The sequence below is a fragment of the Enhydra lutris genome, unplaced genomic scaffold (genome assembly GCF_002288905.1).
Source record: "Enhydra lutris kenyoni isolate GAN:26980312 unplaced genomic scaffold, ASM228890v2 scaffoldscaffold25, whole genome shotgun sequence".
NCBI lineage: Eukaryota > Metazoa > Chordata > Mammalia > Carnivora > Mustelidae > Enhydra > Enhydra lutris.
In genome coordinates this window covers 15,216,333-15,233,332 of record NW_019154109.1, presented here as the reverse complement: position 1 = coordinate 15,233,332, position 17,000 = coordinate 15,216,333, and the positions used below count along the sequence as shown (strand labels likewise).

Sequence of the window (17,000 nt, the reverse complement as noted above, 5' to 3'; positions counted from 1 at the left end):
TAGAATTGGGAAAGAAAAGGAAGAAAAAGGAAGTTTCTAAAGAAATAAAAGGTTTACTTTCTCTATCATGGGCTTATAATCACAATCATTTTTTTGTTTGTTTGCCAGAATGTTCTCATATTTAGGCAGGAAATAGTTTATCTGTTTATTTTAATAATGACAGTGTCTGTAGGAATGATTTATAAGCACAAGTAACAGAGGTACCACTGGCATTGTGTTGTTGACCATAAAAATTTCAACTGAACACTAAATATTCTACCTAGTTGGGTTTTCTCTAATGGCTATTGAAGGGGACTTTCAATTGTTTCCATTAAAAAACTCTTGGTGAATTTTCCCCAGGTTCTAACAAGCTATATCAAAATAAAACTCATTTCATGGAAAAAAGGAATCCCACAGCACTTCTTTTTAATAACTGTTCAGCTACAAAATTTTATTGGTATCTTCTTATGTTCCCTCTAGAGGATGTAATGCACAAAAGCATTGCCACGGAACATATAAAATTACAAATGAAATTTATTGTAAAAAGTAGAATGTCTTCTAGACTGGTGTCAGTATTTATTTCATTCATAAACCAAAACTGTGGTATAATATATTCATTGTCAGCAAGTTCATGTGTGTAAATTGTCATCCAATGTTATTGACTGATATAAGACAGATATTGAAAAGACAATTTAAATGTACTCTTCCAAACATAAACTGGTCCACAAAAGCACTGTAAAAACTCCTTCAAGATTTTGGGTTGTGCTTGACATTTACGGTTAACTACATAATTTGGTCGTGTCATAATCCACTGTGTTTGGCAATTTGGCATTAAACGCCTGCAGAGCAGATTGGATCCTCACCACCTCGCTAGTAGACAGCTTGAGTCTATGGCGAAGCAAGCAAGAGAAAAGATCTAGACGACGCTGACCAGGTGGGGAGAGTTTATTTACACGGTCTCTTATCTCTAGAAGTTGCAAAAGTGCTGAGTCCTGGGATCCCTGAGTATAGGGGTAGTCCAGCTGCAAAATCAAGTCCCGAATTGCTTCAGGGTCAAAGTGCATGCTGTAACCAAACACTTGAATGTTATTGATTTTCATATAACCCAGGTTCCGGGAAGGGTCAATAAATTCCAGAGGTTCGTAGTAAATGCTCTCATTGCCATTGGGGCCGTTGGACTTGATGCGACTCCTCAAGTAGATGTGCACCGTCTCAAAAAATGTCTTCCATTTGTTGCCCAGAGTCAGCGACCAGTTATAACACTGCAGCGGGAGGTCCAGCTTAGTCCGCTCCCAGTCTGGAAAGCTGTTTTCATTCACAGGCATAAACCAGCTCTCGGAGTGGCTGCCTCCGAAGGGATTGATGTAAACGGCCAACACTGGCTCCAAGGTGCTGTTTTTAGTTAAGCAAATCTGTAAAGAGAGACCCAAGATCATATGGACCAGACTCGACTTGTACTTGTTACTCTTCAAAGTGAGGAGCATCCGCTTACGCCAGGAGGGGTCAAACCAGCTATTGAGGCGCATGTCGTTGCTGATAAAAATGGCATGGACTTCTATTCGTCTGTCCGTCTTCTGCAACAGGTATTTCATCTCGAGGTCTTGCAGGTCAGTCTCAAAGCCAATATAATGATCGGTGGACTCGGCGACCTCAGGCTTGCAGAGCCCCTGGCTCAGCATGTAGCCCGTGTTGCAGGTGCCACAGCGGGTGCGGTTGTCAGGGGCGCAGGTCAGGCAGGCAGAGGCGTCGCCCACGGTGCAAGGCAGGAACGCGGTGCAGACCACCTGGTCATTCGGGCAAGTGCATGAGTGCGTCTCTTCGGAAAAGCTGCCCAGGAGACCGTTCTCATTGCAGTAGAGAAAAGACTGGATGCGAGTGAGCCAGTAGGTTGAGGTTCTAGGAATACAAAACAACACGAATCTATATAAATACAAAGATATATTTTGTGTGTGTACTGCAATAAAATTAACTTTAGTTCTGAAAGCCTCACTATCATTTCTTAGGTTAGCTCCAGTTGTTTGGATAAAAGATCCAGACAGTTTATAATTGAAAATAGATACATTTTATATAATATTTATATATGTTATATATATATTAGATACTTTTTTTCATTCTTCATTGCACAAGGTTAGATGTGGATATATTTGATTTGAAATGAAATATGGCATGGACTACCTTCTGATGAGATTGCTTGTCATTTCGCTAGGGTACTTGGAAGCTGATTGTGAACATAATTGGGTCAGTTATTGTTTTGAAATGCGAACCAGCAATAGGAAATAAAAGTGATATTATCACAAAATATCTAGAGTAGAATTAGAGCGTATAAATGCTGACTGCTCATTCATTTGCTCTTAGCTGCATAAAGCACTAATGTTGCAAGAAGCCAAATAGAGAGTAAAATAAAAATGAAAGAAAAATAAACAACTTTAAAGTGTCAATTGGTGTATTTAAATAATCAGATTTTATCAGTATTGACCGAACAAGTACCCACTGAGAAGGAAAATATTATTAAAACATACTTGACTTTATTCTTACAGGCTGCTCAAGAAAATTGTTGAAAATATCTTGTTAAAACCAACTACAAGTTGTTTTAATAAGGGTTAAGTGTATCAGTTTAATGTGTTTGATTTGAGTCATTAATGTTTTTCCTTATTTATACCCAGAAATCAGGCTAATCATGAGGCAAATGTAAGATTTTTACTTTTCGCGTTTTGCCCACATTATTCAAACTCTTTTGGTGTGTTTAAAATCTCAGTAAAATAACGAAGGAAAAATTGTGTGGTCCTGTAACCAGGTAATTCTTTGTTTTTATCACAGTGTACGATCATGGAAGAGTTGAAGGGCATCTATACCCCCGTGCCATTCTTTTGTGTGGAATAGCAATATCTTCCACACTGAGGTTTCTGAGAAATAGTTAGGCTCAGACTCTATGCGTGTGGCTAGAATATTGCACAATATATCTATTTCTGATATCCTTATGCCTTTCTGGTGTTCATTATTTAGTACCCATGAGATTTTCTGTGAAATGTGTCTATTACACTCAATCCTTTACACTTGAACACTGTTGCTGTTTCAAAGACGTTGTATATGCAGAATACTGGTAAAACATAGGTATTAATCTGTCTAATAATCTGTCTAATCTATCTAAATAACCAATAAAAATGTTTCAATATCCATAACAATATTTGAGCTGTTTATATTACATATTCATTTTCATTTCCTGCCCATCCTCCCCTTGAAATGCAACACATTTTTTTTTTTTTAAGTGAGTTCTTCCTTGTTTTCCCAAATAAATCCCATAACTCCTTCCTTCTCTCTCATGGTGCTTACTTATTCTTTTTTATTTTTTAAGATTTTATTTTTATTTATTTGACAAACAGAGATCACAAGTAGGCAGAGAGGCAGGCAAAGAGAGAGAGAGGAAGCAGTCTCCCCGCTGAGCAGAGAGCCTGATGTGGGGCTTGATCCCAGGGCTCCGCGATCATGACCTGAGCTGAAGGTGGAGGCTTTAACCCACTGAGCCACCCTTGCACCTCATACTTACTCTTTTCATGGTACCTTTTTTCACTTTAAAATTTTGTATTATTCTGTACCTACTTGTTCATACTATAAACTATTGTGTATCCTATTAAATATAATATCCAGCTTGCCAGAAAGCATGTATGCTTGTTTAGTGCTGTCTAGTGCCAAGCAGAATACCAGGAGGCCACAGCCCTTTAATGTTTACTGAATCTTGACTCAAATCTATATAGGAATTAAAAGACATTTTCTCAATAAGTGTAATTTTGAGTGAAAGTTAAAGCCCTGAAAAGAACATTTAATATGGTTGTAAAGACCCAGGTCTCAAGCTGCAGGAAGGAGAGTTACACAACATACACTTTGACATTTGCACAATTAAATGTATAAAAAGTTTTTCTTTTCCACCTTCTCTAAATGTAATTTTTTTTTGTTATAGAGCCAGAAGAAAAGAAAAACAACAACAACAACAATAAAATTAAACCCAACCACAGCATAAAAGGTCTTCCTCTTAATTATTTCTCACACTGAAAAACACTGGCCAGTAACGCAAACCTATTAAATTCATTTGTAACTTTCTCCAGATTCTTTAAAAATAAGTTCTCAGAAAAACTCTCCCAGGAGCACACCCAAGGGTGGTGAAATATCAATGGTGTGAGGCTCTTAGGCACTTTGGGAGCTGTACATCTGCATATGAGTCTCCCTCTAGCTCTGGTTGTTTCCTCCCCCTAGAATAAATGTACAAAAAGCTTTCTTCTGTGGTGCATGAAATAACTTGATTATCTCTGTATTCAATTTAGATATATAGAAATTACTACTGATTTTTAATCTGCAGTTACTGATGTAGTTATTCCATCATTTTTCTCTTTCACAGGCTATTAATGTCTATCTTGGCTTCTTTCTCTCTCTTTCCTCCCTCCTTTTTTCCCTCCTCTCTTTTCCCCCTTCCCTTCCTTCCTTCTTTCCTTCCTTCCCTCCTTCTTCCCTTCCTTCCCTCCTTCTCTTTCTTCCTTCCTTTCATTTCTATGTTCTCTTATCCCTTCCCTCAACCCTTTCTCTCTCTCTCTCTCTCTCTTCTGTAACTCTATTTGTGTCTTTCTATTATAAAGAATATAAAATATATATCCTATCTAGATTGAAAATTATATTTTCTTCCCTGAAACCAAAGCATAAATTCTCTGAGCCAATTCATCTTTCACTGTAAGCTCTAATCATGTTTCCAAATCATAAGGACAAACAAAAAATGAAATAAATAGACCTAAGGCTAAAGACAGAGCTCACAAAACTAGGGCACTGTAGGAAGAAGCATTTGGACACTTTAGAAAAGCAGGGGCTTTTTCAGCTTTCAATCTCTTCCAATCCTTTTCACGTCCCTGCAGAAGCATTACTGAAGGAATACGTTTCAGCTTCGTGGGTTTCAGCTTGTCATGTATGAATATTGATAACTTGGCACACTGCCAAAGCTCCTGTACCCTGGGATAGAAGGGCTAGTGTGTAGATTTTCTTCTTTTAGGCTTCTTGTCCTTTCTCCCTACCTACCTTTTGACAATTTTATACTGTATTTCACAAGTAAGGAATAGATTTTTTAAAGAAAAATTAAATGCAGCAATCAGTCTTTGCTTTACTTTTTGTAAAATCTTGGCTAAAGCAGGAGTCAAAAATGGAGAAGGGAGCCCCTCTGGAGTTTTCATTTACCCAAACAATTATGTAGTTTTATTTTTCCCAACAAAGTAAAATAGAACTGATTTTTTCTTTATTCTAAAGCCTTTTAAACTTATTTTAAATAGTTAAATTGTTAAGAAACTTTATAAATTCATTTAACTAATGTAAAATTAATAAAAATCAAAAGTAGGCCTGTATTGAGTATTTAATGCTGCTTCCTTTTATATTTAAATATTTAAAGAAAGTAGTACCACATTTTTTTTTTTAATTCCCATCTATAGCTTTTATTCACACTAATTATTTGTTGTCTCCTCAGGCTAAGGCTAGAGGATGCAATGTCAGTAGATGGACTTCTGGCAAGAGGTCTTTTGTTGCTTTTTATCAAGCAGGTGGCATGGTTCATGACATCTACTTAATTGTACTTTGATAAATATTTACTAAATGAAGTAAGAAAGAAAAGGAGAAAGAGGGGATAGAGGAGCAAGGAGGGGCGTAGAGACAGAAATCAGAGTGAAGGAACTATGGATTATGAAAGAATAGAAGACAGAAACAGAAGACAGAATTTAAAAGGCCATTGACATGTGGTAGCTCCTATGATATGGAGCACTTCAGGAAGGGGAGGAACTCCCTTATCTATCAGGAACAGTTTGGATTTTAGAAATAATTTTTACAAAAGCTTTTATGGGGTGGTATTAAAAAGAGAAAAGTGCCTTCCAGAGTTAAGTTAAAATTTAAAATTTAAGTTAAATTGAAGCTAAAAGCTGACAGCACGTTTACATTTGAGGGATCACGTGGCATGCGCGCTTGGAAACTTCATACAGTTGTTTAACCAGTTGTCTCCATTCGGTCTGTAACACTCTCCGTGTGTGGAAAGCCTAGTCTTCTCCACAGGATACACATCCTGTGAGCATCAGGAGAGGCCTAGACTAGAATATGGATACCTGACTTCTGGGCCGGACTCTACCTGATGACCTGGGACAGGTCACTTAGCCTCCTTAACTTTGAGCAGAGCTCAAAGAAACAGTAGTTCAGAGTTTGGCTTTCCTTGACCCTGAGGAGTAGAGGTAGCTTTCTGAACCTTCATGTGTCCATGTGTGACTTCACTTGCCAATTTCTGTCAGGGTGAAATAGTGTCACATATAAACCCCATCATCACCGTCTCACATGTGGTGGTTATTCATAAGGAAACAGTGTGAATGAAATGCTTGTCTCTTAAATTTTCCTGTTATTTAGAATATCAACTAAGACATGGTCTTATTCTTATAGTTTTGAATGATGTTAACTGTGATTGGTGAAACAGATTCCTGGGCTTCCCTTCAGAGATGCTATAAGAATTTCGAGGAGTAGGGTCCAGGAATATGCAATCTCAGAGGACATTATGTATACATAGGCTGCAAAGTTCCTATGTAAGAAAACTGACAACCCAAATAGTGCCTAGGGGTTCTTAAAATACCATCTAGTCATCAGCATGTAAGAATATTCTCAGAGAAGGTATAGAAAAGTTACGATTTCTGTGGAGAAGCGTCAGCATCAGATGGCTTTGAATTAACATGTGAGGCTCTGTCCCCAATGTGTAGGCTACAGTTTGCAAACACTACACTAGAAAATTTGCCGTGTGCTTATATTGAAGAACAAGGCAAATGCTAAAGCCTACCTTAATAAATGAATTCTATGTTGCTACAGTAATATTAATTATTTAGTGACTACCTCTCATATCATGGGCCAGCTACTTTGTATTCATTATTGAAAATTCTTCATAGTAGTTTCCAAAGGTAAACTTCATCTTAAAATTTTAAAAATATTGAGGTTCATTTTTTTTTTAAAGATTTTACTTATTTATTTCACAGAGAGAGACACAGCGAGAGAGGGAACACAAGCAGAGGGAGTGCGAGAGGGAGAAGCAGGCTTCCTGCCAAGCAGGGAGCCCGATGCGGGGCTCATCCCAGGACCTTTGGATCATGACCTGAGCTGAAGGCAGCCGCTTAACGACTGAGCCACCCAGGCACCCTTGAGGTTCATTCTTTTAATGACTTTCTCAATTACATATATATTAAGTAAGACAATGAAGACAAACTCAGAGAAGCAAACTTAAATATTATTTTTTTAAATGTGGTTGAAAGTGTGGTTGCATGGGCTCGTGAGAAAAAGTACTTAACAATTGACTTTAGGAAAATACCCATAGATTGCTATGAGCTGGACAGCATCAACGATAAAAAAAACTTTTAATTCAATAAAAATTACTTTTAATTATGATATAAAGTTTAATTTTTTGAGTGACAGTATACTCTATTGGCTTCAATCACTTTTAGGGAGCCAAATTATCAACTTTGAATCTTATTTCATTTACCTCATATATACATTGGGAATAAAATATAGGTTGTTGTAATAAATTAAAACACAATTTCAGGAAAAGCAGTTAAAAGAGTTCCTATGAAATAAATGTAAATCCTTATTTTTATTATTACTATTGTTACTACTGTTATTCTTTAAAGAAATAACACTGCATGTAGTTCCTTTAATACAAATGTTTTCCCCTCACAAAATTGAAAATTTTTATTTTACTTACAATTCATGCATTGCATGCATAATATCACACTGTATTTCTGAATTTTATCTTTACCAAAATAAACACAGTTATTGATAACACGGTCAGGACTATATTTAAAAGTACACATGTGGCCTCTTTGTGATAGTTTTGAAACTCTAAAAGGTGTGTTAAGACAACATTGCTTAAATTCAGGACATATATTCTGATGTGTAATGGTTTGCACTGAGGTATTAGAACATATGTTGATACAAAAACAATTACTTCCTTTCACGGTTAAATCCTCTCTGAGCACTAATAATCTTATTTCAAAGGTCCCTTATTTCAACCTTCTAATCTTTTATTGCTCTCCAAATCTGTGCAATGTGGATCCAAATTTTAAAACCTAAAACAATATAGTTTCAGTATCTTTTTGAAGTTAAATATCACTCTTTTGAGTAGAGCATTTCATTTCAGCCTTCATCGGTTTGTGTTTCTCTGACTCTAATACTTTAAACTAAATATGAATTTGGGATTAAGTACCCACAGCTATTTAAACAATCTTAAGCTGATTATTAGCTCAGCCACAGAGAAATAATACCAAATAATATTCTGTGACCTGCCCTTTTCCAATTCTGCTGCTCTGACCATCTCAGCCTTGACAAAGTGGCCTAGGGCTCATGGTGACACCCCAACACGTAATAGTCTCACTCTTTCTTTCTTTTTTTTTTTTTTTAAGATTTTTTATTTATTTATTTGACAGACAGAGATCACAAGTAAGCAGAGAGGCAGGCAGAGGGTGTGGGGGGAAGCAGGCTCCCTGCAGAGCAGAGAGCCTGATGTGGGGCTTGATTCCAGGACCTTGGGATCATGACCTGAGCTGAAGGCAGAGGTTTAATCCACTGAGCCACACAGGCGCCCCTCACTCTTGAGAACAGTTTTACACCTCAAGTAAGAGAATGCCATTTTCAAAGTTCCCTCAGCCATGAGTCTCCCAAGGAACCATCTCTATATCACATGTGTATATAGATACACATCTATAGATCTATAGACACATATAGATACACACTTTAATTCAAGTATTGACTAATAATTTTGGCTTGAATGTGAAGGAAGGCAATGAAAAAGGGAGTGAAGCAGTTGAAGAGGGAGGTAGGTTATATTTTAAAGAAGTTATTACCTGGTAGTTAACATTGACTGAGGTCTTATCATGAGCACATTTAACAGGCATTATTTATTTGTTCCTCTCAATTCTCATTACTCCCTGAGTAAGGATGCTTATTACCCCTATTTATAAAGATGAGGGCGTGCCTTTTATTTATTTATTTTTATTTTTAAAAGATTTTATTTATTTATTGGAGAGAGAAAGAATGAGAAAGAGAGAGAACATGAGACGGAGGTGGTGGGTGGTCAGAGGGAGAAGCAGACTCTGCTGAGCAGCGAGACTGATGTGGGACTTGATTCTGAACTCCAGGATTAGGATCTGAGGTGAAGGCAGTTGCTTAACCAACTGAGCCACTCAGGCACCTCAAGGGCATGCTTTTTAAAAAGCTTAAATAACTAGAACTTGTTCAAAATCCAACAGCTAGTCGGTGGTAGAACTGAAAGAAGATCCTTGGTCTTTATTACTCCCAGTGATTTTTTTGGACATGACATCAAAAGCACAAGCAACAAAATGAAAAATTAATAAGTAGGACAACAGCAAACAAAAGGTTTTAGTAGAACTGATTTGTGACACACTTGGTTGAGTGGCACACACAGACAAATCTGTTTACTTCTTAGAGAGCTACTAAAACATTTTGTCCCCAAAGATGCTGCCTCTGATATTATAGTTCAAAAAATCAAACAAAAATCAACAAAATCAACAAAAATCAAACAAAAGATATGTTTTTCTTCTACTTGTGACATAAAATATGAAAAAAGACAGGTCAACATTCAGGCTGTAAAATGAGAGGCACGCAAAAATGAACACAATTATGTTTCTCTAAGTAAAGAGAAGATATTATCAAAAGAACACCAGCATTTTCTTAGAGTGCACATTTAATTTTATTCCAAAGATTACCAAAAATTGAAATATCTTGCCCACTAATTCACACTAGATAATAAGTTAAAAGAGCTTAAAAAGTATTTAGTATGTGCAAGTTCAGCTAGTCAGTGGTTCGTGTAATTGATGAATATTGACACAAATGTAATTATTTCTCAAAGACAGGTAAATCTGGTCTTTCCCAAATGCATTCATAACATCCTGGCTTTCATCCACCATAATGTTCATTACACCAAGTCATTGTTCATTACCAAATCATCTGTCTCTCTCATTACATTATACAATCTATGAAGAAAAATATGTATTTGTTTACTTCGCTATTTTACTATCACGATGTACTAAATCAGTGTACAATTTTTATACTTAAATCCCCCATTACAACTTTCTAAACCTTTATTGGTCTTAAATGTGTGGATCCAAATTTGAATGGTCTTAAATGTGTGGATCCAAATTATGGATCCAAATTTGAAAATTTAAATAATATAATTTAGGAATTTAAAATATTTATAAAGAGACCATTTCATCTTTCACAGGTGTATTCATCTCTGATCCTAGTACCTCAAACCTAACATAAATTTTATATAAGCAAATAAATTAGTGAATAAGAGGAAGCTGAAAAAGAAAATTTAAGACTAAATTGAAAATGTCTTTCATTATTGTTGTTCTTGATAAGATTTCATATGGCTTTCTTGATTTCCAGTAAGTGATGAACATTTTTAAAAACTGTCTTATTTTCACATTTTTTTAAAGTATGTTTCATGACCAATTTCTTATCAACTTAGAGAAGATCAATAAAATGTTTAACTCTATCATTTGAATACTTTAATCAATTTTAATGTTTTTCTAAAACTAATAAAACTAATAACCAATACCATTTATATTTAAAGCATAGTTTTAAATTTAAATAAATAAAACATAATTTGTGCAAATCTGAGGTCCATCTATTCATATACCTGTGAACACGACTATGGAATGAACTGTCTATGATATACTTACCTTGGTCTTAGAACATCCCTCCAAATAGATTGTCTCCAAACTTGCCATTTTCTTCTTTCTTACTACAATCATCATTGTTGTCTACAACCATGGATAACAGCTTATCCCTTTGTGCCTCAAGTAAAGCAAGAACCTGGTTTCTAGAAGCCTTGTACCTACTCTTTTCGTCATTTTGTTACATTTGTGTACTAGCAAGCCAATCTTAAAATTGATCCATTTCTAATTGTATGACACCTTTATAACTTCCGGAGCCATTCACAAACTGATAGCCCCTAGCTTTCAATGCTTGATAAAGTGTATTCTCCATTTAAGCTGTCCCTGTTCCCCTCCCTAAATATGTGATGCTCAATTCCAACTACATTGAATTTTCTTGTTATAGAATTGAATGTCCTTTCTTTTCTGCTTAATGTGTTCAAGATGCAAATTGAATCATTTTTTCTCTAAACAGTCTTTTTTTGATGACATAACTTAACTAAATTCCTTGAATGAGTGTATCAGATATCTATATTCCTGTATTTGTAATTAAACCATGTGTAGCCATACACTGTGGTTTAATAGATTCTTATCTCATTATTTCAACTAATGTATACTATTCACGATAATATCAGTAATTTTCTACATGTTAGTTTTCTTAATTAGAGTATAAGCTCTTCAGAAAAAAGAAAAAGACTGTTATTCCATTGGCATTCCTAGAGACCGACAAAATGCCTTCCTGACACTTCCAAACAAAACTGCTAAGTCAAAATTGAATAATGGACTTATGTTTGTGGAAAACATCAGAGAGAATACCCTTAAAAACCCCTCAATGCAAAATGCCAAGAAATTCTGGCAACACCTATTTTGAATGCGTTGTAGTATGGAAAGAAAGATGTAAAACTTCACTGGCTGAAATTGAAGTAAAAGAACAATATGAAAGAAGTTATGTGTGCCTGATCTCGAGTTTGGGGTGGTCATCTTGGGTATCAGAGACAAAGTCTGGTACACTTAACAGTAAGAAGTTGAATTGGAGATCCACTATATTTGGAAAGACAGACACTGTGCATTGAAGGGGAGTCAGCTTAAAAAAAAAAAAAAAAAAACCAGCAGCTGGGGTGCCTGGGTGGCTCAGTGGGTTAAGCCACTGCCTTCGGCTCAGGTCATGATCTCAGGGTCCTGGGATCGAGTCCCGCATTGGGCTCTCTGCTCAGCAGGGAGCCTGCTTCCCTCTCTCTCTCTCTCTCTCTGCCTGCTTCTCTGTCTACTTGTGATCTCTCTCTGTCAAATAAATAAAAAACAAACAAACAAAAACAGCAGCAAAAACAATTGACATCTAGCAAAGGAAGAGAGCAAATTGAGCATCTACCCTGACCTTGCTGTTTGTAGAAGGAAGAGTGCATGATCTATAAATTCAAAAACAGGAATGAAAATAATTATTTTAAAGTGCTCCAAAATTGTTGTAAGGTGGCAAAATGAAACATACATTTTCTAGAGGAATGTACATTCTGCAAAGTCTTAAAGAATCAATATAGATAAAAATTATTTTGACCATGAGCTCACAATGAAAAAAAAAAAAAAAAGCACATGAGGATGTGGTATTTTTTATTTGTGATTGTTTTCACCCTTATACATTATTTTCTCCCTTCTCCATGTTGGATGGCATGGCCTAGAATCACAATACTACTTTTACACATATTTTCAACTCCCTGCTTCCACTTGAGGAGAACTTAACCCTGATTATCTGGATAATAAATGACAAGAAGATGGGCAAAATCTTCTTTTTATGTCTCACACAAGAAAATGTGAAAATCTGAAGGCACAACAGTTATAAGACATCAGTATTAATGCATATTATTTATGATTTTCAAATTAACGAACAACTATGGGTAGTATAAGAATGATAGTTATTCTATGTGTGAACACCAGTGCTATACTGCAACTACAAAATTGCAAAGGTTTCATTGAATTTATTGCAGATTATAAATGTGATATTGTACAGGATTATTTTCAGACTGCTAATTTTATTATTATTGTTATTAATTTTTTTATAGCGAGAGAGATAAAGTATGTGGGTGGAAGGGTGAGAGACAGAGAGAGTGAGAATATTAAGCAAGCTCTGTGCCCAGCACAGGGCCTGATGGTCATTTTATATGTTGAAATACTATTTCTCAAGATGTTATTATTAGGAGTTAGGGACTTTGGGAAGTAATTAGGTAATGAGGATGGAGCCATCATCAATGGAATTACTGTCCTTAGAAAAGGGACCCTAGACAGCTGTCTCACCCTGTTTCCACCATGCGATGGCACAGTAAGAAGATGGCTATCTATAAAGGAAGAAGTGACCTCACGCCAGACACCAAATCTTTCTCTGAGCCTTGACCTTGGTCCTCCAGCCTCCAGAACTGTGAGAAATACACATTTATTGTTCAAGTCATCCATTCCATGGTATTTTCATTATAGCTGCCCAAACTGACTAAGACAGGTATTATCTCCTAATTTTTCCACCAACTTAATATTACATTTAAGTCTGTGGAAAATAAAAGTGAATCAAATGACTGTATAGAAAAATGGAAACAATTCAGTATGTCTAGTTTTCTTTGACCTCATTATTTTTCAAATGAGATTACAAGAAATGATGGATGATCTTAAATGACCGTTCCACATCTATTTAGAAAAAAAATAGCAGAGCAATCACGTTAATCCTTGGGTTCCTGGAGCAGACTTACGTTATGTAGAACATCTCTTTCCTCAGCACACAAGACATTCCATTAACCAAAATATCATCTGATAGGGGAAAAAATGAGTCACTCTGGATGATATCAGCAGTGACACAATCAAATGGGTGTTCAAAATGTGCTGTTCTCTCACTCGCAGGGTGAACAACAACAATACAAATAGGAGCTTCTTATCAATTGGCAGAAAGAGAGAAACATGTCATTTCAAGAGCTTAATCTATTCTGTTGGCAGAGGGGGGACATTCACAAGTTTGTTCCTTCGTGTTGCAGGTTTAGCCTTCATTTAATTTTTGAACAGTAAGTCCATTTTGAAATTATTTGAAAATTAGGTATTATCATTTTTTGCTTACAAATTCATTTTAAGTTATCTTTGTTTCTCTTTTCATTTGTTGCCACTGCCATTTATTACCTTTTAATAATCAAACAATCCTTTGAAAGGGAAAACAAAAAAGATATTATATGCAAGTAACCGCTAAAACCATGATGTAAAAAATAATCAGATAATTAAAACCTTATAAATATTTATAGATGAGATGTATAATAAGTACCCATTCTAATACAAATAGTCTGGCCTTATAAAATCTTATGTAGTTTGCAAACCAAGAGTTTGCAAACAAAGGGCATTCTAGAAACAGTTCACCAGATCCATAGAAGAAGATCCATAGAAGGAGAGCATGTACTAAAGGTCAAAACCACATTCTCTCTAGACCTCAGAATTATCAGGATAATCACATGGTCCTCATGCCCACCATTAAGTAATAATCACAAATACATCATGAGCACTTACTATGTGCTGGGGACTATTTAAATATTTTACATATATAAATACAAATATATATGTATATTAACATTTAGCCCTTGCAACAATTCTATCAAGTAATCACTATGATTTTCCATAAGGTGCCCCTTAAGGGACAGCACAAACTGTCTATAAAAATAAGCCAGTGTCCATGCTCTTCACCACTCCACGAGATTATCTATGGTGTTACTGGCCCAATAAAGGCATATATGAAAAAATGATGAGGAAGTATATTTTTCTAGATGATTATAATTTCAGTCTACCTCCTCAGGTGACAATTATCTGAAATGTTTTGACCGCCCAGAAAAGCTTTGGACAAAATGTGAACTACTATACTGTTTCTGGATTAAACAGCACAAAGTGAGATGAAAATATAATTCACATTGACATCTTAATATCGTCACAATGTTTAGTAATCTAAAATCCCATATTTTACAGATTATGTTAAAATCATATGACAGTGAAAAAGAATCATGTGATACAAGGGAGATTCTGAAATAACTAGAATCAGTGTGTATCAGAGCCATTCTATCCACTTAACTGAAGAAAGAGTAGGTCTACCTCAGTTTCTGTTTAGAGCAATAATACATTTTTATGATACATGTACCTTGCATGAAAGAAAAACAATAACCACCCAAGTGGATACGGGGCCAAAAACAACTTGCCCTTGATTCTGGAAGTTAAATTATTATTATATAAACATTTTTTGTCATGTTTCCTTATCTTTCTAGCATGGGATAAAGCTCCTTATCTAAATACAGTAGTTTATGTAAGATTTCTTCTCATTCTGTCTTTACCTATCAAGTCATCCTAGCATATAGATATAGATAGAGATATCATTTGTTTTGATATGTGATATAGGGATATAGGATATATATATATATCATATGATCCTATATCACATATCAAAACAAATGATATCTCTATCTATATCTATATCTAGATATAGATATATATTATATATATATATATATATATATATATAATTTGTTATGGTATCTGGTTGTGTAAGAGGCAAAGGCAAGCTGAGGAGATGAGAAATAGCAGTATGATTTGTAAATTAAAAATGAGTGCTTCATTTGTTGTTAATTACCTGTCCAACATCCACAGGCCCCTTCTTCCTACAAACAGAAGCTGATTTTGTTCAGCACAAGGTGCCGAAAAACAAAACAAAACAAAGCAACACTACTTGCTGTTTTCCTTGAAAGTAACAGTAGACACAATTCTGACACAAACAGATGTCTGTCTGATGCAGAATAGTCTGGGATAGCTTCTTTTTCCTGAAAGAACTCAATAGCCACACTTGCTACTCCTAGTCCTGCTACTTATGCTGAAAATGGTTTTGATTTCTGAAGCAACAAGAGCCATCCCATGGATTCAAGACAACAGACATGTAAGCAAAGTTGAGGGAAAGGCAGTAAATAAATAAATAAATAAATAAATAAATAAATAAATAAAATTAAATTTTAAAAATCCAACCAAACAAAAGCAAGCAAACTGGTCCTATTCTTAAGAATCATCAACAACATCTACAACATCAAGTTGCAGAGCCATTGCCAACAGCTACTTTCTACAAAACTCCTGTTACTTCAGAAAGAAAAATCTTTGTTTTTAAGGTTCCATTCACCACGGTTTCTGTTACTTGTAGCAGAATATTGATTACTAGAAACAAGATAAAAGTTTCTGAGAAGCACTCAAACTTTGAAACTAAATAGTCCCTTGCTTTTGTGTTGGGGGTGGAGTGGGTGTTGGAGAAGAAACCCCCAGTCCTTTGAGATTGAGGGATATCTCAGGGTAGAGAAAGCTGAAGTTATTTGCATACTAACTGTAACAAGGTTTCCGAAGGAAACTCTACAAAAAGTAACTTGTTTTTTGCAACTCTAAAATAAAAGCCAAGCAAATCAAATTCTTGGAACTTTCTTGGAATTCAAATATTTAAAGACTGACAACATGAAACAGAAAATTGCATCTGTTGGCTTAATGGACAAGTGATTTTATGTCACCAAACAAAGAGAAAAAACACTTAACAATCAACAAAAGTATTAACAACTTGGGAAAGAATGTGGATTCTTCAGGCATTATTGAATACCTCTGAAAGATTTTCAATGCTTGTTTAAAATAAAACCTGGAGGTGGAGGTATGTTAAAAAAAACAGCACTTTTTAAAAAATAGTATGTGTTTTTAGCATAGGTTAGCTATATCCCTATGGGGCTGTTATTTTTGAAATAATGTCAAATTAATGTTGAGACTGAATTTTGTTTTCTTGGTTCATGAGGATTTAGTAGAATTTCAAAAAATATTAGGTCAGTAACTGAAATTAGAGAAATCATTGAATATTTCTAAGTATTACTGTATTTTGACTTCATTGTGCCACCACATAAGCCAATATTCTACATATATATTTCAGAATGCCTTTTGTTTTCACAATGAAAAGTTTAGAGAATCCACTTGCAGCATTAGATTGGGAAACAAAGTCAGTAAACCAATAAATACACACTGATTTTTTTTTAAATCCAATGTATGCTTTTCCTCTTCCAGTGAATCAAAAGTCTCTTTTTAGTGTCTTCCTAACAGTATTTGGACTCTTACAAGAAAAGTTTTATTTCTCACTTCAGTTTATTCCCACATATATCACTCCTGTAAATGATCTCAAGTACAACCTCTTCCTATTCCTCTAAATTGAAAGAAGCATGTCACCATATATCAATGCCAGAGTTGTTTTGGGGAGATTGAGCTGAAACACTACATTTCCCAGGAAAGAACCCAGGA

General features: G+C 35.3%; 1 protein-coding gene across 2 annotated transcripts in view; it reads right to left on the bottom strand.

Annotated features, from left to right (window-relative positions):
* Positions 1-402: 402 nt before the first annotated feature.
* The window catches only part of LOC111151092 (BMP/retinoic acid inducible neural specific 3), a 390,590-nt gene continuing 373,992 nt past the window's right edge, over positions 403-17,000 (bottom strand). For both annotated transcript variants that reach the window (XM_022508861.1, XM_022508862.1), the window contains one exon: positions 403-1,875. In XM_022508861.1, the coding sequence (XP_022364569.1) occupies positions 759-1,875 (1,117 nt within the window). In that variant the 3' untranslated portion in view covers positions 403-758. The remainder of the gene's footprint in view (positions 1,876-17,000) is intronic.